Source organism: Leopardus geoffroyi, chromosome A2, assembly GCF_018350155.1.
Source record: "Leopardus geoffroyi isolate Oge1 chromosome A2, O.geoffroyi_Oge1_pat1.0, whole genome shotgun sequence".
NCBI classification, from domain to species: Eukaryota; Metazoa; Chordata; class Mammalia; order Carnivora; family Felidae; genus Leopardus; species Leopardus geoffroyi.
In genome coordinates this window covers 125,133,445-125,158,038 of record NC_059331.1, presented here as the reverse complement: position 1 = coordinate 125,158,038, position 24,594 = coordinate 125,133,445, and the positions used below count along the sequence as shown (strand labels likewise).

The 24,594-nt window shown below is 41.1% G+C and overlaps 1 protein-coding gene across 4 annotated transcripts in view; it reads right to left on the bottom strand.

Annotated features, from left to right (window-relative positions):
- The window catches only part of BMPER (BMP binding endothelial regulator), a 251,696-nt gene that overhangs the window by 170,070 nt on the left and 57,032 nt on the right, over positions 1 to 24,594 (bottom strand). For all 4 annotated transcript variants that reach the window (XM_045495284.1, XM_045495283.1, XM_045495281.1 and 1 more), the window contains exons 4-6: positions 23,630 to 23,712; positions 19,587 to 19,677; positions 15,347 to 15,429 (exon numbers count right to left, since the gene is read on the bottom strand). In XM_045495284.1, coding sequence (XP_045351240.1) covers positions 15,347 to 15,429; positions 19,587 to 19,677; positions 23,630 to 23,712 — 257 coding nt within the window. The remainder of the gene's footprint in view (positions 1 to 15,346; positions 15,430 to 19,586; positions 19,678 to 23,629; positions 23,713 to 24,594) is intronic.

The following is a 24,594-nucleotide window of genomic DNA, read 5'->3' as shown; positions in this document are numbered from 1 at the left end:
TATATTATTACATTTATGTCACCTGTTTCTCTCTGACTTCTTTCAGTGTGGCTACTAGAAAACCAAAAATTGCAAATGTGGCTCACTTTCTATTTCCACTGGATACAGCAGGGTTGGAATATTCCTAGAACAGTGCTTAGACTTTCCCACGGTGTCTAGGAAGATTCAGCAGCTCTTTAAATGGAGAGAAAAAAATGACTCAGACTGAAGAATACTGTCTCCTTCTGAGAAAAGAAAGGTACTGGTGCTTCAAGGCAGAGAGGCAGCATGTTCATGCCACCTTGTGTAGGAAGGACAATAATCTGACACCAAGAAGCTATCTGGTAGGTTTCTTCTCTGAACACCAATCCGGGAAACTCTAGTTTAAAATATTTAGGTATGATATGCAAACGAAAATCTAAATTCAAACAGGCTGCCACTGAAAGGACTATGACTAAAAATTATTCAGTCCTGTAGGAAAGGAAGGCATCTACTAAGTGCTGTTAGTAGGCAGGACACTATGTATCATCCCATGAAATCCTGAGACAGCCATCTGGGACATCTTTTATTTAAAAAAAAAAAAAAAAAAGATAGGGGTGGGGGTGTTTGGGGCTCCAAAGCCCTAAATTTTCTTTGAAATCTTTGATTTTATTTCCTTAACAAGAAGCAAGAGAACCTTATCTTTTCCATTTTGCATAAAACTCTTCCTACATGGAATAGCTTTGTAGGTCCTGTTTGCTATGGCAACCATGTTTAGATGGAGGAAGAAGACATAAGGTTTCTGGCTATTTTTTGCCAAGAAATGGCCCCCTATTTTATGAATGAAGAAAATGGGGCCCAGAAGTATATTCATTTGCTGAAAGAGCAGAGCTAAATTAAAATCCCGCCCCACTAATTCCAAAGACTATGTCCTCCCACCAGGGCACACGGGCCAGATCCCAGGTGGAATATACCGAATTCACCTGTCATCTATCACGTGACTCTACTAATATTACAGTCATAGCTACTGCACCCTGTGGAAAACTCAAGCCTCTTCTGTACCAACATTTGGACAACACCTGGGATGAGGAAGCAACACTTAACATCTGCAGAGCTCTCCAGAAACAAACACAGCTGAAAAGGCCAGGTGACTCTCCTTAGAGAACCTCAATGCTCTTCCAGAAAACCCTCAACCCCATACCATTTGGTTTTATACTAATGTGGAAACATGTCAAGGCACTGAAATGCCTTTCCATCTCTGAGCGATGAATCTAGGGTTGTATAATAAGCTACAACCTACACATTCAGCAACATAAATGATAGAACCCAGCAACTGGAGTTCTATTCGTGGCTCTCACTCCCCACCTGTTGTACTGTCTTACCTTTGCGTTAGGGGGAAGAAGAAAAGCTTCCTCTACTTCTAATCATTGTTCTGCAAACAAAACCCACAAATACATTTCATGAGTAAAGACCTTCACAAGATCCAAAATGGATGAGATCCTCTTGCTCCTCATTCTAGATATGTTAGAGGCACCAGACATGTCTTGATATTTTAGAAAAGCTTTATGATTAAGAGTCAAAAATCTTTTTAGTTTTGTTTTTTTTTTTAATTTTTTTTTTCAACGTTTATTTATTTTTGGGACAGAGAGAGACGGAGCATGAACGGGGGAGGGGCAGAGACAGGGAGACACAGAATCGGAAACAGGCTCCAGGCTCTGAGCCATCAGCCCAGAGCCTGACGCGGGGCTCGAACTCACGGACCGCGAGATCGTGACCTGGCTGAAGTCGGACGCTTAACCGACTGCGCCACCCAGGCGCCCCTCTTTTTAGTTTTTTAATATAAGTTGTGGTATAGCTACTTTTTGCATCTTTGAACATAGTTTATAATAATTTTAACTATTTTAGGGGCACCTGAGTGGCTCAGTTGGTTAAGCATCCGACTTCAACTCAGGTCATGATCTCACGGTTCATGGGTTCGAGGCCCACGTCAGGCTCTGTGCTGACAGCTCAGAGCCTTGAAGCCTGCTTCAGATTCTGTGTCTCCTTCTCTCTCTAACCCTCCCCCACTCATGCTCTCTCTCTCTCAAAAATAAACAATAAACATTAAGAAGTTGAAAAATAAAAATAATTGTATTAACTACTCATTTGATTGTGCATTTGCCAAAATTCATGGAATATGTATAAAAAGAGAACAAGTTTCACTATGAATAAATTAAAAATTAATGCATTAATTTTTTTAAAAAAAGTAAATTCTAAAATGTAATGATGACCTATTATTATATTAGTAAAAATAATTCTATTAGCTGGTATTTAGAATCCATCAAATAACTTACTTCCTTGGAAATTTAAGAGCTTTTTCTGAGTTGGGAAATTATAGAACTGAAAAGGTTCTAATAAGCCCTTCCCGCCAGAAGCAGGACAGGACCCCAGTTTTCCTCAGCCTGGCCAGTGACCTTTTGCCCACCACAATGCCCCCTAAGGGATACAGGACACATCTGCGTGTTCTAAAACTATCCAGAACAACGTAGTAGCAAAGGGAAAACTTTTAAAAATACCAAAAACTTCACTGCACTTTTCCTAGTGCTTAGTCAAATGCTTTTACTTACTGATAGAAACTTAGAGTAAACATCCAGTTTGGTTATAAATGAAATCTTGCTTCAACATATGAAAATTTTTGCATTGGAAAAAATCCTTACAGCCTGATGTTTTTCTGGCACGTGTTCTGTTCTTTCAGTTAGCGGCCTTAGTTATTAAAGACAGCTGTGTCCATTGCTTATGAATATTATGGATGCTGAAAACCTAATAACAAAACCAAAAATTCTCAAGAGTCCCCTCCCTCTACTTTTCTTGAACTTGAAGCTGAAAAGAAACACATTTCCCACCAATGTCAAGAACTCTCACTCCTGTCATCTACCAATCACATTCATAAACTCAGATTGGTATGGGAAAATAACCCTAAAGTCAACACAGCCCTACAACCAAAATGTGAAAGTATATTAAAGCTTGTTTTGCCCGATTAAAGCATGAAAAAAAGTAAGATGTGTATCAATATGAATGATGTGGTGAGAGTAATTCTTCATACTCATTTTGCAATTAAAAAGTAACTTTTCTATTATTGAATTTTTGTTCTTAAAACATGACCAAAGTATACTCCTTTGTAAGGAATAACTGCTTTTATTGATGTTTTGATTACATTACAAATTTATATTTAATCAGACCGAAAATGAAACAGGTATGTTTTTTCCCCTCACTAAAGAGAATGTCATGGACAAACTATGGCCTTTGTTTTTGTTCATTATGAGTAGCAGTTTTTTGTGTGTGTTTAACTCCAGCAATATTCAGAGGTTTAAAAAGTCCCCACATAGGACATCTGGAATAGAATACTGTTAATCATGATCAGATTGTCTGATGCTGATGTGTATCATAGGGAACAGAAGAGGCCCTAGAACAAAACAGCAGTGCACAGAATTGTGTGATAGATAATATTTGACACTGGATATAACTTGGGTTGTTTATACATTTCATGGTGCTCCTTGTACAGAAGGTTCATCCAGATCCTGGAGGCCTGTCCCCTTTCCAAATAGCAAAATCTGCTTGATATTTCAAGCTGGACCTTCTAAACCACACTAAGTATTTAGGTGGGTTTACAAGGGATGATTCACTGCGCTGACTCAGTGTAGGCTCAGGGATGAGCTTTAGAAGACAATGTTGGATGTGTGCAGGGGAAATATTCTTCTGTGTGGCTCCCTGCGATCCCAACACATTGCTGCTTACATTAAACAAGTGGTATCATTTAAAATTCCACTCAAAGGGAATGGTGGTAATTGAAGCCATTCACAGGACCACAAAAGCACTGCCACCCTCCAAATTGAACATTTGAATGACATTTAAAAGGTGCCAAAATGTGTAATCAATTCATTCAAAAGATAATTCCTGAATATCTCATGTGTACAGAACTCTGGGATGGCTATTCGAGGAGAGACCAAGATGGCAATGAAAGTGAGTTACACTACTTTATTAAAACAGGCTATCGTGCTGAGATACTGATGAGAATCAAAGCACAGCAGCTTAAGGATGTCTGGAAATGACAGGGAGAATGGAAGCAGGAGGGAAAGGAAAAGGGAAGGAAGAGCACAGGGAGGGGAGAGGGAGCCATAAAGCAGAAACAAAGAGCAGACCCATAGTACTAATATTTTAAAAAATTAACTTTTCGTGGTAATAACAGAAAAACAAAACAAAACAAAAGATCAAAACATCTGGAAATATTCTAAAGTATCATAACACTGATGTTTTATTCTATTTTGTTGACAAAATGGAGTATTTCTTTTTACTTTTATTAATAGATGTTTCCTTTCCCGTCCTCCCACACCACAGAGAGATACTTTCTGACACTTGCCCTCCCATGAGGCCGAGGCATCACCCTCACCCCTCCCTCTGAACACGGCCATTTAGAAGTCTCCTTGTCAGTTTTTGGAATGCCTGGATGGCTCAGTCAGTTAAGTGTCTGACTCTTGATTTCAGCTCAGGTCGTGATCTCAGGGTCATGAGATCAAGCCCCACGTTGGACTTCACACCAGGCATGCAGCCTGCTTGGGATTCTCTCCCTCCCTCTCTCCCTCTCTCTCTGCACCTCCCCTCCTCTCTCTCTCTCTCTCTCTCTCTCTCTCTCTCTCTCTCTGTCTCTCTCTCAAAATAAACTTAAAAATTAAAATAGAATAAAATAAAATACTTTAGATTGGATTCTCTTCCCTCTACAGATTTATCATAAACCCTTCAAGTCACTATGCTCAATGAAAGAAAAACGTGAATATGTAGCTTATTGCCTTGAAGATTGAAACAAAGTTCCAAGTAGGAAGGTAGAAGGCTCTAGATTGTATAACTCATTTCCAATAACACGGATACTCCAATCAGAAAGTGTAAGACCAGGCATTTAGTCAAATATTTACTGTTTCCTACATGCAGGACACTGCACTCAAAGGTGTAAGGCACGTTATGCTTGTCCACAAGAAACAAAATCTAAACCACAGAATGAGGGAAGGTAGGAAAGGATGGAAACAAGAGTCCCAGTGGAATAACAGCCTGAGAAGGGATCAGGAGGGATCTTTCACACTCTGAGCCACGAGACAAAGAGAAACCTGTGGGGAGACAGAGAGACTGCAGAGCTGTGGGTTAGGAAAGAGGCATTGTAGAAACTCAAAGAATAGCTTCACTTTAGCCTAGGAACAGGTACAGAAGATCACTGTCTCAAAATGAAGGGGTCAGAGGTGGAAAGAGAGGAGCTTAAACAAAGAAAAGTCTCAGATTAATTACATTTGAGAGGTAACAATGTAGACTCACATTTTGTTAATATGTTTGGATCAAGATTGGAAGAGAAAATATTGGAAGAACACACAGGATTTTTGGCAAACTCTGCCAGTATCCAACATGCAACATACACACTAAGGTACAACTATACACACAGCATTTTTGTCTGTGCTTTTAAAAACACACCTTTGCATAACAAGGAGGAGATGAATATCCTACATACATACATACATACATACATACATACATACATACATACATTCAATAGAACTTTAAGCACTCGGTAGAAAAATGAGAAATAAAAACACAAGTTACAGAAAAAATACAACAGACTTTGACATATGAATAATATTCAGTTTCAGAAGTAAAATGTCAATGAAAACAAGGTTTACAAATGAAAAAACACTCTTGGTGCAAGACATCTATGTGTTGAAGATTGAGGTGGAAATTAGGGCATCACTTACATGAGTTATTTTAGCAACACACACACACACACACAGAAGTGTTCGTATCCTTGACCCGTTAATTATACTTCTATGAGTTTAGCCTAAGAAAACAATCAGAGAAACAAAGAAAGATTAATTTTCAAAGATGTTTGTTGTTTACTCATAACTGTGAAAACTGAGAACAGCATTAAGTTTTTTAATACCAAAAAATGACTAAATAATTCATAGTATACTGACAGAATATTATGTAGCTATTAAAAATATTTTCCAATTTTTGGTGACTTTTGAATGAGATGGAGATACGTTCACAATATAATGATAAATGAAAATAACCAAGATACAAGACTGCATATAGAATGTGATCCTATCTAGCTTTATAACTATATGTAAATATGGAGAAAAAAGGTTGGAAGGAAATGTATCAAATCCTATGAACAGTGATTATCTTTGAATTGTACAGTTGTTTCTATCTGTCTTGTCAGATAGAATCCCACCTGAAATTTTTATAATTATATAATTATATATAATTATATACTCTATACAAATTACATAATTTATATAGTTGGTCCATATTATCATATAATATCATCTTATACTTTGTACACGAAAAATGCTGCAGGGTGGTTCAATTTGGGATGTATTTTTAATATACCCAAGTCAATAGATTATAATTGTCTGGAGATAAAAATGAAATCTTCTTCATCTTTGAGTGCTCAGTGCCTAATATACTAACACATAGGAGACAACCATCGTTAAATTAATAATGGTTGGCTGGCTGTAGAGATAAATGATGGATGAAAAGATGGAAGGAGGAATGGCTAAACAGGTGGGAAATTCTTTAGCATTTAGTAAAATCAATATCCTTCCTGGATTTTTAGGAGATAAAGGGGGCTCATCATTGTGACAGAACTTAAAGAGTATAAAAGGGAGAGGGGAAAAATTGACGGAATGATCTTTGCAAGGATACAATGGGATGAGATTTAACCAATCGAGCTCATTTTCTTACCAAACTCTACTCAACTATGTAAATGCATCTGCTTTTAGATGGATAGGAGAAAAGCAACTGCTCAAAAGCAATCATACAATTGCCCCTTCATTCTACCGAGAGGACAAATATCCACTCACGGAACCACTGAAACTCATGTCCAGGGGAACCCAACTCCTCTGTATAATCTCTAAAGAAGGCTCTCCCAATTGCTGCTTCAACTCTGTTGGTGACTACTGCAAGGGATAGATAGGCCCCATCAGATAAACATTTATTTCTATCTCTTTAGAAGCAGAGGCAGTGAGACTGGCTCTGTCCCAGCAACTATCACATGTTCTTTGTGTATTCACAATTTCTTGGCGAGGAAACACACTATAGATCACGGTGTCTCTGTTCTCCAACCGATGTGAGGGTAACAGATACGTGTTCTTCATCCACTCTGGCATCATGGTGACATATACTTAGGCTGAATGCCCAAGGCTGAAATCTGGTATGAGTTTAAACTTGCTTAGACTTGTGAACTTCTGACAGAGAAGTGTAATTCACACTTTTATTGTGTTTGTACCTCTTGCACCAAAATTGCACCAAAAATGCTCACCTCACCATTATTTCTCTCTCAAAATGTCTGGTTGCTCTTCACTCCATAGATTCAAATGGCATTTCCCACTTCCAAATGCCTATAATCAGACATAATATCTCAAAATTACACTGATTGGTCAGGGGGAGGGAGGGTAGATGAGAGAGAAATGACATGTGGCTTTATAATCAAGCAGTTCAAGATTTCAATTCTTATTAGCTCTTTGATCTTAGGCAAGCTTTTAAACTCAGAATCTCAATTTCTTCACCAAAAAAAAAAAAAAAAAATGGGGCTAATACCTCCCTGGATTGCAGGAAAATTTTGAAAATTAATGTGAAATCATTACAAGTATCTGGCACAGGACACACACAGTAAAAGTAGCTATTACTATCAATAATGCTCCTGTAAATAAATCATTTGCTATCTCTTTTCAAAGTATGTGTTTTCCTATAAATGTTCAACAGCCATCTAGAAAAACTGTCATGTTATGTAGAAAAATAACTTTATAGGCTGCTTCAGTTATAAATTATATAAAGAAATAAGCATAAGGAAGCTTAGAAGCCACAAAAAATAAAGACATATATAGGGACTAAAATCTAGGATTTGGACTGAAAACACAGGAGGCAGGGCTAAAATAGGATTTCAAACATACAACAGTTATCCCCAGACTTTTTAACATCAAAAAAAGTAAGCTTCCTGTTGATGTCAGGAACTCCTTAAAAGTACTCAACTAGTAATACAGATAACTCAACGAGGCTCATGAACTCTTTAAGATCCCCCTTGGAGCCCTGGCCTCGCTGTTCCCACCAATTCTAGACTAGTATATCATATGAGTCTATCAGTAGACCACTCCAAATCAAGACCTTACAGTGAAAAACCCACCTTAAACTAGATCCTGCCACCCAAAGCTCATAAATATCTCACCTTTGCCTTCTTCCTTCTAAAACATTATTTTAAGCCTCTGTCAAGGTAATGACCAATAAACACAGTAAGCAAAAAACTTGGCTTTGCCTTACAAACAGGTTATTTTGGTGGCATTTTCAAGAAGCAAGAATTTGACGCTCCCATGACAACAGTTGTACATTTATGGATTCTATCTAAAGAGAATGGCATTGGGGCGCCTGGGTGGCGCAGTCGGTTAAGTGTCCGACTTCAGCCAGGTCACGATCTCGCGGTCCGTGAGTTCGAGCCCCGCGTCAGGCTCTGGGCTGATGGCTCAGAGCCTGGAGCCTGTTTCCGATTCTGTGTCTCCCTCTCTCTCTGCCCCTCCCCCGTTCATGCTCTGTCTCTCTCTGTCCCAAAAATAAATAAACGTTGAAAAAAAAAAAAATAAAATAAAGAGAATGGCATTACAATAGACTTTCCAAGAGAAGTCTTAGCTGACAGATTACAACTGCTCCGATTCATTCTAACATAAAACACCGGGATTCAGAACCTCATGATCTAGCCAAAAATAAGTATAGCACCAGCTACTTCTCTAAGCAAGTTGGAGGCCCCTCCTAGTGGTCAAGTGCTATCCACATCTTAAAGAAAAGACTCTTTTTTTCAACTGACTATTCAAAACCAAGAACTTTTTGTCCTCAGGGTGCTGGTACATCCACAATGCAAAACAGAACATTCCAACAATTATACCAACATTTCAGACTACTTTTGAAAACTATTCTGAAGGTTTGGGGCCCACACCATTTAGATAAACTGCCCACATTAATCCAATTCACTCGATAATTGCTCAATTCTCCAATTTATTGCCCAGATGTAGCCAAATTTCTCCCTGTGGATAAGGAAGATATAATGACAGCCTGTGTCTAAAATGTGCCAAATTGCACATATTACAACAAGTAAGGGAGAGGCCCTGTGAGAAGTTTCAGGCATGGAGGGTCCCAAGTCCCCATGCAGGAGGAGCAGCCATGTGGATGGGAATATGTAACTTGGATTGCCGTGGCATCACGTGACCACAGAAATAATGAGATGTCTCACTGCTTCCTATTGTAGGGAAGTGCAATCCGAAGCCGAACACACTGGAACAGGGAGAGGTCAGACATGTCTCCCCCTTACTTCAGGGCAAGGTCAACTCTAAAAGTTGCGAATCATGCTCTCTTTTCAAAGCTCTGCCACAGCAAGTGGTCCTGACAGTTGGCAAGTGCTTCCTGCGGTTGCATCTTCCTGCTGCCATGAGTAGTAGGAATCTTTGAGGCTTAAGGCACACGTTCCAGAGAAGACCTCTCCAGGGAAGTCATCTGCATTCCATACAAAGCAATTTATTATAAGTGCTACAGCAGCTGAACATAAATCCATCTTCCTTTCTGAGCTCATCTACTGTGATGTGCATCTCTCTATTCCCTGCTGAACTTGCAAAGACTAAACGTGCAGGGGGAAACTAAATTAGCAGAGTGGAGAGAGAGGCAATGGGGAAAGAAAGGAAAATCAAACTCAGCAGTCATTTGTTCATAAATTCAGCAATTACTATGTATGCCCATTACATATCAAGCACTAAGGATACAAACCATTTTTCCCTCATGGAGTCAAATACAATCGTCGCAAACAAACAAATCTAATTATAAATCATTTTAAATATTTGGGAAGTAAAGTATGGGCTGCCCTAAAAGGTTTAGCAACATGACCTGATCTCATCTTGAGAATCAGACCGAGTTTCCCTAAAAAGGAAATGTTTGGGCTTCCGAGTGCGGGATAAGTGGGTATTAGCTAAGCATGGGGGGTGATAAGGAGAAGAAAGGAGAGAAAAGGCAGCCCAGGTAAAGGCTATGAGATATTAGACCATGCCCCTCAAACTTTATTTGGCAAGTAAATCCTCCAGGGATCTTATTAAACTCCAGATTTCAATTCAGTAGGTCTGGGGTAGGGCCTGGGCTTCTGCATTTCTAACAAGCTCTCAGGTAAGACCAACACTGCTGGTCGGGTCCACGCTTTGAGTCATGAGGATCCTGAAGATCTGCCCAGGGGCCAGAGCAGACAGAATGTGGGAGGGCCACAGATGAGGCCAGAGAGCTTGGGGAGAGGTCGGGCCAAGCCAGGCTGTGCAGAACATCTTAAGGAATTTGGTCTAAGAGGAACGGGAACCATGAAGATCTCCATTTTCTTTGTTCTCTCCAAATAACCTTCTTAGGAGTTTCACTTTCCCTGGGAGACAGCACTTTGCAATATCTAAAGTGTAAGTGAGAGCAAAGGTGTTTATGGACTTCATGGCTTCTAAGAGCCAATAAAGTACAGCTCCTTCATCACAGACAGCCCATTAACAACCCATGTTTATTAGTAAAAATCCTCTGAACTTAATACGCCTTTGTCAGCAAAAGTAATTGATCTTGGCCAGTTAATTTGGCTCGTTTTGCAGACTGAGGACTTGCCACTCTTTTAAGAGTATCCTACAACTCTGTGGGCTTTACTCCCTTCGGTAAGGAATTTCCAAGAACGCTGAGCCCATAGGGTTCTTAAAATAGTTTACTAAAAGAGAACACAAACATCTCTCATTGGCACCTTGGTCTTTAGTCTTACAAGTCTGAAGACATTGGGTTTTACAGAAATGTCTGTGCCAACTGCCACCATCCTGTTCCCTGAAAACTTGACCAAACAAAGGCAAACGGAACTGCATGCTGTCCAGTTAGGCAGGTAGTAAAAATTCAAACTTAAACAAAAAAGAAACAGATGCAGGCTTTAACCAATGCTCGGTATACTTTATAAACAATTCTTTGCTTGGTATACTTTAACCAATGCTTGGTATACTTTATAAACAATTCTTTGCTTCTGTGTTAGGAAAGAATCCTCCTCTTTCCATTTTAAAAGGAGCATAGGACCTGTTCACACTGAACACGTGCCATAGGGAACGCACTCCAGTATGACTCAGACAACTCTATAGAACAGCCAGAAGCACTCCAGTTTTCACCCCCCTGATTAGTATTAGGGCTCTGGAGAAGTAATTCTCTTGGCTCTCTTATTTATGTAATGGGTACATGGGGGTTATATAGTTTAACAAGGGATAGTAAAGCGCTGCATTTTTCTGTGAGTCACGATGATATTCACACCTAAAAATGTTAGATGCTCTGCTTCTGGAACGAGTAAGAGCAAGAGGTTGTGAAATCCTCCCCAGATATCGTCACACGTTAGCATGCTCTCAGCTGTCTGGAATGCCGTATATACTGGAATGCCTGCCCTAAATCGAGGATGTAAAATCATGCGCAAGGCATCTGTTTCATTATCTAAGGAATCCATCTCAATAAGATGAAATGTCTTTTCTGGTGGTCTGCCCCTGTCACCACATCACAAAAACATGGGTAGACCATTTTCACAAATTCGGAGAGTGAAACAAAAAAGGGCCGAATGTAAAATGTAAGCCACATGGCACCACTTGGCTTATGTGATATCTCCTTGAGAGCAAGGAGCACCTCGGAGAGTTGGTAAGTCATCCATCAGAGACGGAGTACACACGGGGGATGCCTCACATGTGCATGACTCTGTATGGGGTGCTCCCAGGCAGGCAGAACCCTAATGAGAACGGGATATCTACCTACAATAGATTCTCCCAGGCCAGAAGGCGCAGGTCAGCTCTGAAGGGCAGAATTGTCACTGGAAGAGAAGCGATTACTGGGTTTCAGTGTCCTACGTCATAAGATAGCAATAGAAGACACTGAACACTCACAGTGCTCAGTGGCGAGGTTAGAAAGACATGCAGAAGCTACAACCTGCTACCTGGAAGTGTGTGTGTGTGTGTGTGTGCATGTGTGTGGGTGCGTGTGTGTATGTGTATGCACGCACATGTGAGAGAAGGAGGAAGGGAAAGATGGCAGGTGAGCTAGCCAGTGAGAGCCTTAGGAACACAAATGAGAAAACTGCGGTTGCTACCATCTGGGGAATGAAGTGGTCACCGAGTTAGTTGCAGTGGGGTGGTGATAACCGACTTTGAAAGCTCAAGCACTCACCAGGTGAAGAAGGAAAAGAAAGGAGTTCCAGACCAGGCCAGCAGCATGAGCAAAGGAAAACACTGATGGTCCAGTGTTCTAAAGACGTGTGCATGCATATATACATATGGGTATATGCGTGTGTCTACATATATATACATACATATTTAGAGACATGAAAATATTAATGTATAGTTCATGTGTGTACATGTGCCATATACATATACAAATAAGCCGTAGCTGACTATGTTGCTGCCCCACCTCCATCCTCTCACCCTTACCACATGAGTGTGCATGCCAGACTCCCAACGGCCAGCACCTGTGCTTCTTCCTCTCACTGCTAGAGGCCACTTTGTCACCTGAGTGGCAGGCTCATATTGGTACCCAATCAATACCCCTCTGGAGTAGAAGGGAGTTGCTGTAAACATATCTCATGTTCTCCACCTCTCAGCAGGAAATTCTGAGGCATGAATCTCATACTGGCTTCCAAAATTTGCCCGGCAGGAGTGCACTCTGGTCGGTACAAGGATACTTGCTTGGTGACACCCCCTCGCCAGGGTGCCTCCCCTCCTCCCCAGAGTCATCACCACACTCCTCTGCCAGTGTCCTCTCTAAGGAAATGACTTACATGTAAATCCTTATCTCAGGGCCTGTTTCTGGGGGAATCCAAACTTGGACATGTAAATGTGTGTGTTTGCATTTATAAGCTTGTTTATATAGATTTGTATAGTTATGTGGATATATACACTTGTAGATACAGACATACACACATACAAATATATATGCACGCAGATACCACATACATACCCCTGAGCCAGTCTGTACATTTGCAATGTTACTTCAAAAGCAAACATCTGTAGTCATCACTTTCAAGAACAGGGCCATTTGCTGCCAAGACATTATCTTTTTTTTTTTCTTTTAGGGTACTACATCAAAAGGCAGCAACGTGAAAGAATATTAAAAATGACGTTATTTTAATAACAAGCTACAAAAAGACAAAGCTTACACCTCAAATTTTTGTGTCCACAAAAAGAAAAACTGCTCTCAGGGCCCTCCTCATATCCAAGCCTGCATACAAATGTCTGATCCCCAAGCAAGAGCTCCCTCCTCTCTTCTACTTATTAGCTTAAAAACCGACATTAGGAACATAAGAAAAAGCCATTCACTGCCCCTTATGTGTTAAGGGTGGCAACACAGAGAGCTAGAAAGAATACAGGATTAGGAAATTAGGAAATTAAAATACAGGAATAGAGAAAAGATACAGAATATATGTCTGGAGAAGACTCACTAGCAGGAAAGCTTTGGCAAGTAACATCTCTGGATTTTTATTTCTTCAATTGAAAATGGAAGCAGGACTTCCAGGCACCTGAACTTGGCTCTCAGGTATGTTTTGTTCAGCATGCTTGTGTTTACAAACACAAGAGATCTGAATGCCTTGAGCACATTTGAGTTTGTGACCCCTGTACATATAATTCCTAAACTCATTCGCAGTTCCCAACATTGGATAACTTTGTGTGATTGTCACCAGTAAAACCGCAGCAGCCTTCCATCCTCCTGCCACCTGCTGAACTTCCTCTCCAAGGAGGCTTAGCTGCCTAACCTTGGCCCACCTTTATGGAAAAGACAATTCATACAGATGCAGATTGAAAATTTCCTACTGAAATGTGTCTTGTTTTTCTTCAATTTACCCAAAAGAATGAGACTAAATTTAAAAAAAAAATTATCAGAAAACTTTACCAACATGGAAGAAATAAAATTAAGACATGGGCACCAGTTAATGGCTTATTTACATAAAAATAACATAAAACTATTTAAACATAATTAGCAAGAGGAGAAAAACATGGCAGTTGAGTCTGAATATGCAAACTTCTGTTTATCAGGAAATTACTTTTGTATTTTTGTATATTATTATAGTATTATGGGTATTATAATACCTCATATTACATACTTCTTATATACTCTTCTCTCTGCCTCCCTTCCTTTCTTTCCTTCTTTTCCCCCATACAAAAACCATCACTCTTGGTCATGTTTACCTTAATATGGACTGTCTAGGTTGTGTGTGCATGTCTGATGTAGGGAGAGGGAAAGACTTTAGAAAAGACATGCAGAGAAATGGCAAATGCTAAGACTGTGATTTATGATGGTTCACATTTGATTCTACTTTGGTGAAATTAGGATACTGAAGTTCTCTATGTATGTTTTTTTAATATTCTGATATGCATACTATATGTTCTTCATTATAAAAGATTAAAAGTTTTAAAAATATATGGTTGTGCTAACTCCCTACTGTAAATAACCTGGAGCACTGAATAAGACTAGATTTCCCATCGTCACCATTACCATCATCACCACCAATGATCTTACTCCAAATTTAAAATACATTTATTAAAAATATCCCTTTAAAATTATAGCATACGCCAACTTTCTTCTTTCATTCCTAAGCACTCTGAAGCTATCCTCTGTATATGAATTCAAGTCAAAAATTCTTAGAAAGGCAAGTCTATGGCTTTGTCTCACTAATCCCCACTCTGCTCTGAATCCACAGTTTAGTGGCCATTTCCTCCAATCCATCCCACCCCCCGCCAGTGAAAATGACCAAGCCTCAGATTAGGTTCTCTCACCCCACAGAAAACACTGAAGCAAGCTGCACTTATCCCCATCTGCTTCCCATCTGACTACGTTGAATAACTCAACAGCTGCCTCAGCCAGAAGCTTCTCTGCCCCAAAGAAGAGAGAACCCAAATCTTCCCAAAGAAGAAGGCAGTGGAGGGAAACCAGCCTCCCTCCCTCAATCTTCATTCAAACCAGTGATTCTCAACCAGGTGTGATCTTGCTCTCCAGGAGACATGTGACAACATCTGCAAACATTTCTGGTTATCATAACTTAGGGGTGTAAGTGCTATTGGCACCTAATGCATCATAACCAGGGATAATGCTAAACACCCTACGATGTACAGGACAGCCCATACCACAAAGAATTACCCACCCCAGAATTGCAAGAGTGCCAAGATTGAGAAACCTGCCCTAGAGCAGCAGACTTTTTCCTTGGGTCCACATCTGGAGGGAGAGGAGGAAAGACTGTAAAGAAACTCAAGGCTGTTCTTGGTGGATCTCATCCACAATGAACCAGAAGGGACACCCTTAGAACATCCAGGGCAGTACTTACAACACAGGAACACCTGGTACATTTGTTTCCTTCTGGCTGAAATTCCTCCCCTTCTCGGTACTGCACACCCTCAAACACACAACCTAGAAAGCAAAGAAAAGTTTAGAATTAGGGCATGAGCCTTTGCTCAGCTTGACACGATGCTTCTGTCCACTGCCCATCCATCTCCCTCATCTAGCTCCCACCTCCACCTCCGCCTCTACCTGGCAGAGTATCCTCTTTAACCAGGGGACAAGATCACTTCATAGTTTAAAAAAAAAAAAAGTACAAAAGAGTGACAGGAGTCCAGAAACCTGAAGATGCTAGAAAGCAAATAAGATGATGGAAGCCAGGTCAGCCCAAGGGGGACACTGGATAGTGGTGAGCCCTACAAGTCTAAGGAGCTCCCCATGATCACCCTGACCACAGCCAGGGGAACTAAACCCCAGAGGGGCTGGAAGAGGCAAACAGGAGAAGGCCAAGTGAGAGAAGTCCACAATGAGCCACACCCAGCAAATGACACAAATGACATGACCACTTGGTGAGTATCCAGGGAATATCCAGCCTCTGTCAGGCTCTTTGTATCCCTGATCTCACTCCATCTTCACAGTGAGTCTACAAAGTGGGGACTCTTGTAATTATCTCCATGGATGAGGGAAATATGGCTGAGAGAGAGGAAGTAATTCACCCAGTTGGCAGGTGGCAGAGCTGATATTCAAACTCAGCTCTGACCTACCAGTTGCACCACACACAGGGTCGGGCACCAGGGCAGGAAGGGGAAAAGGCAGGGCAGGAGATGCCACACAGTTTTTCAGACCTACCCTATGTGATATTAAAAAGGCTTAGCCACTAAGTTTGGCTAAAACTAGGATGAAAAGCCCAGGAGGTGTCTCCAATTCAGAATGATCCTCAGGACACTGCTGTATTCTTTTTTTTAATGTTTATTCATTTTTGAAAGAGAAAGAGAGAGCAGGGGAGGGACAGAGAGAGAGGGAGACACAGAACCCGAAGCAGGCTCCAGGCTCTGAACTGTCAGCACAGAGCCAGACGCGGGGCTTGAACCCATGAACCATGGAATCATCATGACTTGAGCTGAAGTCAGATGCTTAACTGACTGAGCCACCCAGGTACCCAGGACACTGCCGTATTCTTAAGAAATCCCACAAATGACTTGAAACACAGGCTGACCAGTAACCCCTGTGCCAAACAGGCCATGAGAAGACTGTCAGCTTATGGCTGACACTTTCCTCAGGACTGTCTTCACAAGATGCTTTGCCAGAATAGCTGAGGTCACTTTCCACATGGTAGACAGTGTCGGAACGAACACAGTAGTGCCAATAATCAGCAAAGGGGGCTCTTGTGAGAGACTGACTCATGCCCTTGAGAGTATTTAAAGGCCTGCCACCTGAAGTCATCGACAGAACTCACCAAACTCTTGAAGCAGTTGGTTCTTGATAAAAGGAAACAAGTATTACCCATAACCACCTAATCTGGCTACAGGACCTATTCATTTTAAATCTAGATATGGAGCCCTTTGTTCAACTGAAAGACATGAAAACAAATGCTACTGAGTCTGAAGCTAAATCACTGAGGGAAACTGTGGTTTTAAAGTCTATTTGATACCCACACCCAGAGCTAGCATGCAACCACCTCTTTGCTGTTCCCGCTGATGCAGAAAGACTCAGTAAACTTGGGTCCCTCCCAGAGGCTGTATCTCAGCATTGTTAATGATGGCAGGTGCCCAGTTGTCTCCTTTCAAAGCACGCTTCCAACAAAGGGTCTTCAATTCTTTCATGTGTTTGCACACTGGTTTTGTCACAGATTGCCAGACAGATCAACCGCAACAATCTACATTTGACAACTTAAATAAAGGAATTTTAAATGAAAATTCTATGTAAACTGTTCCCATCACAACCCACCATCACTGAGTAAAGAGTCAGACAAAAGGAAAGAACCGACAACAAGAATGTCCTGAAATCTGTTTCAGGAAGAAACCGACCGCAGACTGTACGTGTTTGTCATTATGGAGAATACCATTCTGTGATCAATGACAGATGTCAGTCCTTCTGAATTACCAAGAAGAATACCCCATGGCTTTCCTTGACTGTCCCTACCTAGACTTGGCTGAGTCCTCCCTCCCAAGACAAATGATAATACAGTCTGGATGTGGCCTCTTCTGAGTCTTCTGATTTACATCCCACAGGTTGGCCTTTGAAATTAAAGACAGAGAACAGAGTTGATTCTTGACCCCATCACCAAAGGCACACAGCCTGCCGAGGTGTCAGGGGGCCAGCGTGTGGCCCTGGCAAGCTAGCTTTTAAAGATTTGTCTCCCAGGGCATCTGGACCCAAGCAGAACAATTATTACGGTGTGCGTTTGGGGCGGAGGGGAGAAGTAGGCAGTGCAGTATAGTGGCCAAGAAAGAAAAGGGACCAGGCCCCAACTCCAACTCACAGGCCTTGGAGAGATCCTTATTCTCACTGGATCTAATTTCTTCTTGTGCGAACTGCGGACATAACTCATCCCTCCCTGGACGGTCAGGAGGGCTTAGCACTGCAGTATGTGGAGGCACAGAGTTCAGGCTTTCCTTCTAGGGAACTCAACCAAAAGCCAAGCGAAAGAAGCAGTTGCTCAAATATGATAACTTCAACTGCTGAAATAAACTCACTCAGCTCTTTGTATACCCACATTTTCAAAGGCAGCCTAAAAACATGACGATCTCGTAACTGAGGAGGAATGTTACATACACTGAGTTGATTCTGTACCAATAAAGCAGCAGTCTCTTCAACACAACTGAATTCATATTTAAGAGCTACAATAAATTTTAAATCTACATGGCATATAAAATTTGCTCTGTTATCAGTCTTAAGCTTGCCGGTGTATAGGAATTATCTGGGAGGCCTGGATTCCGCCCTCAGAGATGCTGATGGAATTGGTCTGAAATGCAGCCAGGGCATCAAGATTTATTTTTTAAAGCTTCCCAGGTGATGTTAATGTGCAGTCTAGAGAACTACTGATCTAACTTAATAAGGTCCCTTTAGGCATTTAAGGGTATGGTTACATAATACAAAGCATTTAATGCATTCAGAGGCAAAAGGAACACAAGCTAACTGTTTGATAGATACAAAATAATTGGATTATGGAAAGAAATCTTTTACTTCCCACCAATTTTTGGCCTTCTTGTAAGCTCGTCCAAGAATACAAGCTCCACAGAAATCCCAATGTGAAAAGGAAATCTGGCTCAAAAAAAGACTGTCCAGGGAACTCAGGAAGGTTAGAGGTAGTGGAGAGCAGCTGTCTTTACTGTCATTCAAACATGAGAAAAAACTGGATTCTCTGATAGGGACTCAGGTCCAGGCTCATCTCAGACTGTATTTGGGTGGGGGAGGGGAAGCAGCTGCCTGCAGAGGGAGGAGGGTTCATGTTTGCAGAGCATCTCAGCTTAGTACTGAGCCATTCCCCAGGAAGGTTTGCAGAACAGAAAGCCCCTTGGAAACTGGGTACTGGTTGTGAGTATCGCCTCCAGTGAGGAAAAGCACCGAGAGTAAAACCAAAACTCAGAACATCTGTCTGAGAGCATGCGCCAGGGGCTTAAAGGATCAGAAAAAAAATCTCTCACCTCAAAATCCCTGGGCTTGTACCTAAGGGCAAGAAAAGATGCAGGAGGCCTTTGTAATCCTGTTCAGAAAAGTAAAAGGAAACACTCTAGCCACTGGAAGGGAAAGATCCTTTGCTGTCAGCTAGGCAGTGGGGCCCTCTAAAAAGACAGTGGATTCAACTCATTGCACCACACCGAAAACTGAGACCGGCAAAACCCTAAGCTAAATTCACTTAGGGACCCAGCTCTCAGTTTTCAGAAAACATCTGGTCACCTCATCACCAAGGCAAGCTCTAGCCAAGATACTGCAATATGAAGCAGTAAAAAGACATTTCTGGAAACAAGAGAAAGCCACAGCTTTTCCTTCCAAAGTAAGCGTTACCTGTGGCCCTGTGGAGTGGAAAGCAGGCCTCTGGAGCCTGGAGCACCCACGTGCCAAGACCTACAGCACATCGCATTCACACTGGGCACACCAGAGAGTCCAACCGGACATTTCTGTGCAAAGGAGTTTGCTCTCTAAACCCGTTATGTACACAGACACAAAGTGAGGAAAGTTCCAGTCAGGAGGGGGAGAATCCTGCACTCTTGAGAGAGCTCACGGAGATTTCACAGTGATGTGCTGTACCGGGGAGTCTAGCAGCCTTCCCTTCCTGAGAATGTTACCTGGACATGTGGGGCAGCACGTTCCCAGATGCTTGGAAGGGTTTTTACAATGAACAACACATCGCACCTCAGACTCTGTGACAACACCTTCCTGAAAAACAGAACGCCACAAACATGTCAGCCCAGAATTCCCATTGAGGAGCGATTCACTTTGGGCAAGTAACCAAGGGCATAGGGGAAGAGTCCAAACACAAGAGTGCAAAGGAAGGTGGGTGACAAGTCCAGAGGACATGGCACAAATGAGGTCACATCTCCCGGCTCACACCCCTGATGCTTTCGAACTCAGGGCACAAATCCTGTCGTGACCCTGTCCTCAGTCTTTCTCTTTGGCTCAAATTTCTTTCTTTTAAATCTAGTATTTAAGACCGTCTTACTGCCAGTCGGTAGTTGACAGAGTCTAGCGTTCATCCACAATTGTTTTAAGTTGTCAACACTTACTCTATTTTCTATAACTGTTATTCTACTGTAAGCCATTAATTATGAGGCACAGAGTACAAGCATAATACCCCAGCCTGGCATCTGGAGACCTAATTCCTTACCACACTTCTAGAAATAACAAGGCCCGCTCTGCCATCTTAGGAGTTTCACTCAGCCTCACATAGAAAGCCTGGCTCTCAAAAATCAAATGATGAGATTAGATAAAACTACTTTTTTAAAATAATTTTTTCATGTTTATTTATTTTTGTGTGTGAGAGAGAGAGAGAGTGGGGAAGGGGCAGAGAGAAAAGGAGACACAGAATCCGAAGCAGGCTCCAGGCTCTGAGCTGTCAGCACAGAGCCCAACACGGGGCTCAAACTCATGAACCACCAATCATGACCTGAGTTGAAGTCGCACACTTAACTGACTGAGCCATCCAGGCGCCCCAAGATACAACTACTTTAAAGTTCAAACTATATATGGAAAAATAGAGCCTTTAGATCTTAATGATGAAATCAAATGACTCACTTGCAAGTGGATCTTGGGATTCTAGTATTTTAATGTCAATTGAAACATTTTTTAAATTAATTTTCAGAGTTAGCCTTTGAAGAATTTTCTCCATATTCTCTGTCCATTTTATAAGTGGATTTTGTGTGTGTGTGTGTGTGTGTGTGTGTGTGTTTAATTTTGTTTTGCAGGGAGGGGTGGCACATGCTAAGAAAAAAAATTAACAATTTGACAACTGGATAATTTTCTTCATCCTGTCTGCTACCATATTATCTCAATCCAACAAGGAAAGTTATATCCTAAATATCTCCGTATCTGTCAGGCCTGAAGATTCCACTACCGGAGGAATTTATTGTGGTCTATATCACATTTGGAAAAGAAAAGAACAACAGTCAAAATATCACAATATACCACATCAAAAAAGGATCTGTGCTTCAGTTATATAACTGAAGCAATACAAAAAGCTATGGCCCAAGATCAATTTCCCTTCAGTATCTGCAATCCAGATGGAGGATTCAGATTTGTTCCCAGCATGAATTTCCTGTCTGTGATCTTCAGATTTTTCTCTTTAGTGAGAAAAGTAAAAGTGGAAAATAAAGGTAAATTTTTCACCGTCGGAACTCTTTTGGTAGGAGGATAGAAGCAAGAAGCTAGAACTCAGCTCAGATGGAAATAAACCAGGTCGTCAGGTACCTGTTACCTGCCTGGTATACCTATTGTGCCCAGTCCATACCTCTACCATAAGCGTCTTTAACCACAGACTGACTTACTGCTTACGTTACTCTATGAGACGTACCATCCTCACTTCACAGGAGACGAGACTGAGAGGTTAGAGAAAGAAACACGTTATGTGAGTGGCAGAGCCTGTATTTTTTTTTTTCACTCACTACACTGCACTCTCTCCTCTGTTACTGATTTCATGCCCTGAGAAGGGAAGAGCTTAGAGAGTTCGCAATTGTCTCACTGTGCAGAGAAGTGTCTTAAGTGAAGCCTCCCCTGAGGTACCAGTAAGTGGCTATTTCCCGCACCCACAGGTGAGATTTCATTCCCTAACAGAGGAAGAAAATAAGCAGCAGTGGGAAGGTGCCAGCTGAGCTTTAACAACTACCTTAGAGGGTTGCTTTTAGGACTATTGAATGAAATGATATTTTTAAACGGGCAAGTAGGACTCAGGCAAAGTTTTTCAAAAGGAGGAGAATGAATGGGGCGCCTGGGTGGCTCAGTTGGTTAAGCGTCTGACTTAGGCTCAGGTCGTGATCTCTCAGTTCGTGGGTTTGAGCCCCACGTCGGGCTCTGTGCTGACAGCTGGGAGCCTGGAGCCTGCTTCAGATTCTGCATTTCCTCTCTCTACCCCTCCCCTACTCTCTCTCTCTCTCTCTCTCTCTCTCTCTCTTTCTCTCTCTCTAAAAAATAAACATTAAAAAAAATTTTTTTTAAAGAAGGAAAATGAAGAGGCAAAAGTTCATCTTTGGTAGATAACATCCCCTCTGGGCTCTATTCTGCAGTTCAGCCCTTCCTGACTCCCAGGGCTGTTAGTCCTTGAGATCTCTTCCAATAATAATGGGATATTCCTGCATCATTCTCTGTGGGCCTGATGAGTAGCCAGTGACCAAAGACGATGGGCACTAGGAGTTTCAGTGTCCACAACTGAAAATGGCTTCATGTGCTATTCAGTCTACAAACTATTTCCTCCCACAGAATAGTTTTCATTTAATTCAAACAAAGTCTTCATCCGAAAGTAGCAAACGTCACCACTGTTCCATGCAATTTGGGGATATTCAAGACCTCTGGCTGTTGCATAAAAATGTTATACTATACTCCAAAAGACAGAGGGTTGTCTTGTTTCAATTCCATGCAAGCAGGACTTTCCGAGTGCCCCTCTGAAGGAGGGGAAATTTCATTGGTCAAGAAGCAGGGTGGGGTGGGGTGGTGCAAATTTTAGAATGACTGTGGACTTTTGATATTATTACAACTCACTGCTCTCATCTCTTTGTTCCATGAAGCATGAATTTACAGCTCTCAGAGCAAAAATTCAACAAATATTTATTGATTCCATTAATCTGTTATTGGTATCTGTTCTGTCTCCTGCTCATTTTCACAAATAATTTAGATTTACTACACAAATGATATGAATATTTAGCCAAATGAATAACTGATGACCTTAGGAGCGAGTGTGCCCACTCTGGGTATATAGCAGTATGGCTACATAAAAGTCAGATTTCAATAAACTAAATACTAAATAAGTATATTGAAATATACTTGAGATAAGATCCAAGAGTAATAGGCATTATTACACTAACCTTTCTTTCCCCTTTCAACGCAAGAGCGTATCCCAGGACAGTAAAAGGGGACTAGGGGTAAAATGATTTAACAACATCTTCTCTATAGAGAATTTTTAAATAATGCCAAAATTAGATGAGCATTTTTTAAATTATTTCCTTAGAGATAAGAAAAGGAGTTTGAATGTTTAGATTCTTCATTTCTCCTTTAGTTTCTCTTGCTGTGTTGAAGCCCTATAACAACTAGAGTCCTGTAGAATCAGCACCCTTGGCAGAGAGCAGCCAGCACCAGCCACAGTGGGCTCCTTAGGAATTGAACTGATGTTTCTCAAATTTGTCATGTTGAAATCATTGAGGTTAGAGTGTACTAATTGCTTTGATTTAATAAGCTTACAGATTGGCTCCCGTTCAAAATGTTTCTAAATCAGAGAAGGAAAACATATATCCTCTAACAATACCTCTTTCTGCTAACAGGAATTCATGTTTTGCACAAAGTTGACTCACAGGAAGACATGAATTTTCCCCAAGGACATATACATCTTTCCGGAGATTTTCCAGGCACAATTTAACAATGGTGAACAATTCCACTGCATGTTTCTGGAAGCAAGTGCGATATAATATCTACTCTGTGCCTGTCTTATTATGGTGAACATCACAATAAATATGTATAAGGATACAGTTGTTTTTTTATTTGTTTCTCATTTCTGTTTCACTTTTTGTTTCTTTTTTTTTGTTTTTTTTTTTTTTTTTTTTTTTGGTTTCCTTCTGTGCTGTCTAAAAGGTGCTTCTGAGGAAGACTTTACTGATTCCTTTTCAGTGGAAATTAAAATAGACTTTACCTGGCACTGACGTAGAACACAGGGTTGTGCAGGACTCTGCCATCTGAAGGAGCTGTTATAGGTACTTCCTTCATAGGTGCAACCTAAACGTGAAACACAGAAGCAGGAAAAACAGCAAGAGTGAATATGTGTTTCCTTTTTCTTTGGAGCAAAAGAAGTTATGTCTTCTAAGCCAGGACTAGCAATAGCAGGAACCATCATGTTCCTTGGCTATTTTCTCCAAAACACAACTAAGCCTTCTAAATATCCACTTGGTTTTCACTTACATTAATTCTTTGACTACTAAGCAGATTAACCCCCAAGACTATGTTTTCAAATGGAAAAGCATGGATTGATGTACTCTCTTGGCCAAAATGCATGACCTCATGACTTTATGCTCACTGACGCAGGAGGAGCACCAGGGCTAAAATCACCACTGTGAAAGGGGATTTTTCATAAGGCTTAAATGAACACAAAATTGCTGAAGGTCAAGAGGAAAGGTTAAAACATGGTAGGAAATAAAAGCAGGATATTAAAATACAGGAAATGATTATGAAATTCTATATGTATCTAAGACTCTTGGCAAGCTACTGTCTTCACCAGATGAAAACCTCCCATCTCTTGCCTCCCAGTTTAAGGGCTATGATTTCACATTTCACCTTGATCTTACTTTAAGTAGTGAACTAGATTAAGGAAATCTGAAACCATAAATTTATGGGTTATCACAAGTTAATTCACCAGCCAAAACAGAAGTCATGTTCATTCATTGGCAAAAACAAGTCAAAGGCCAGAGATCCTCAAAAGAGGAAACAAGCCATTTAGCTTAAGTCCCTGTAGAAAGAGCCAAAGAAATAATGGCCCAAGGATCACAGCCTAGATCTTAATTTAGCTTGACCAAATATCGCCCTCCACCTTGTGTGGTACACTTTCAGGGAAGATGTTACTGCCTATGTCACTAGTCACTGTATATTAGATTATGAGGAGCC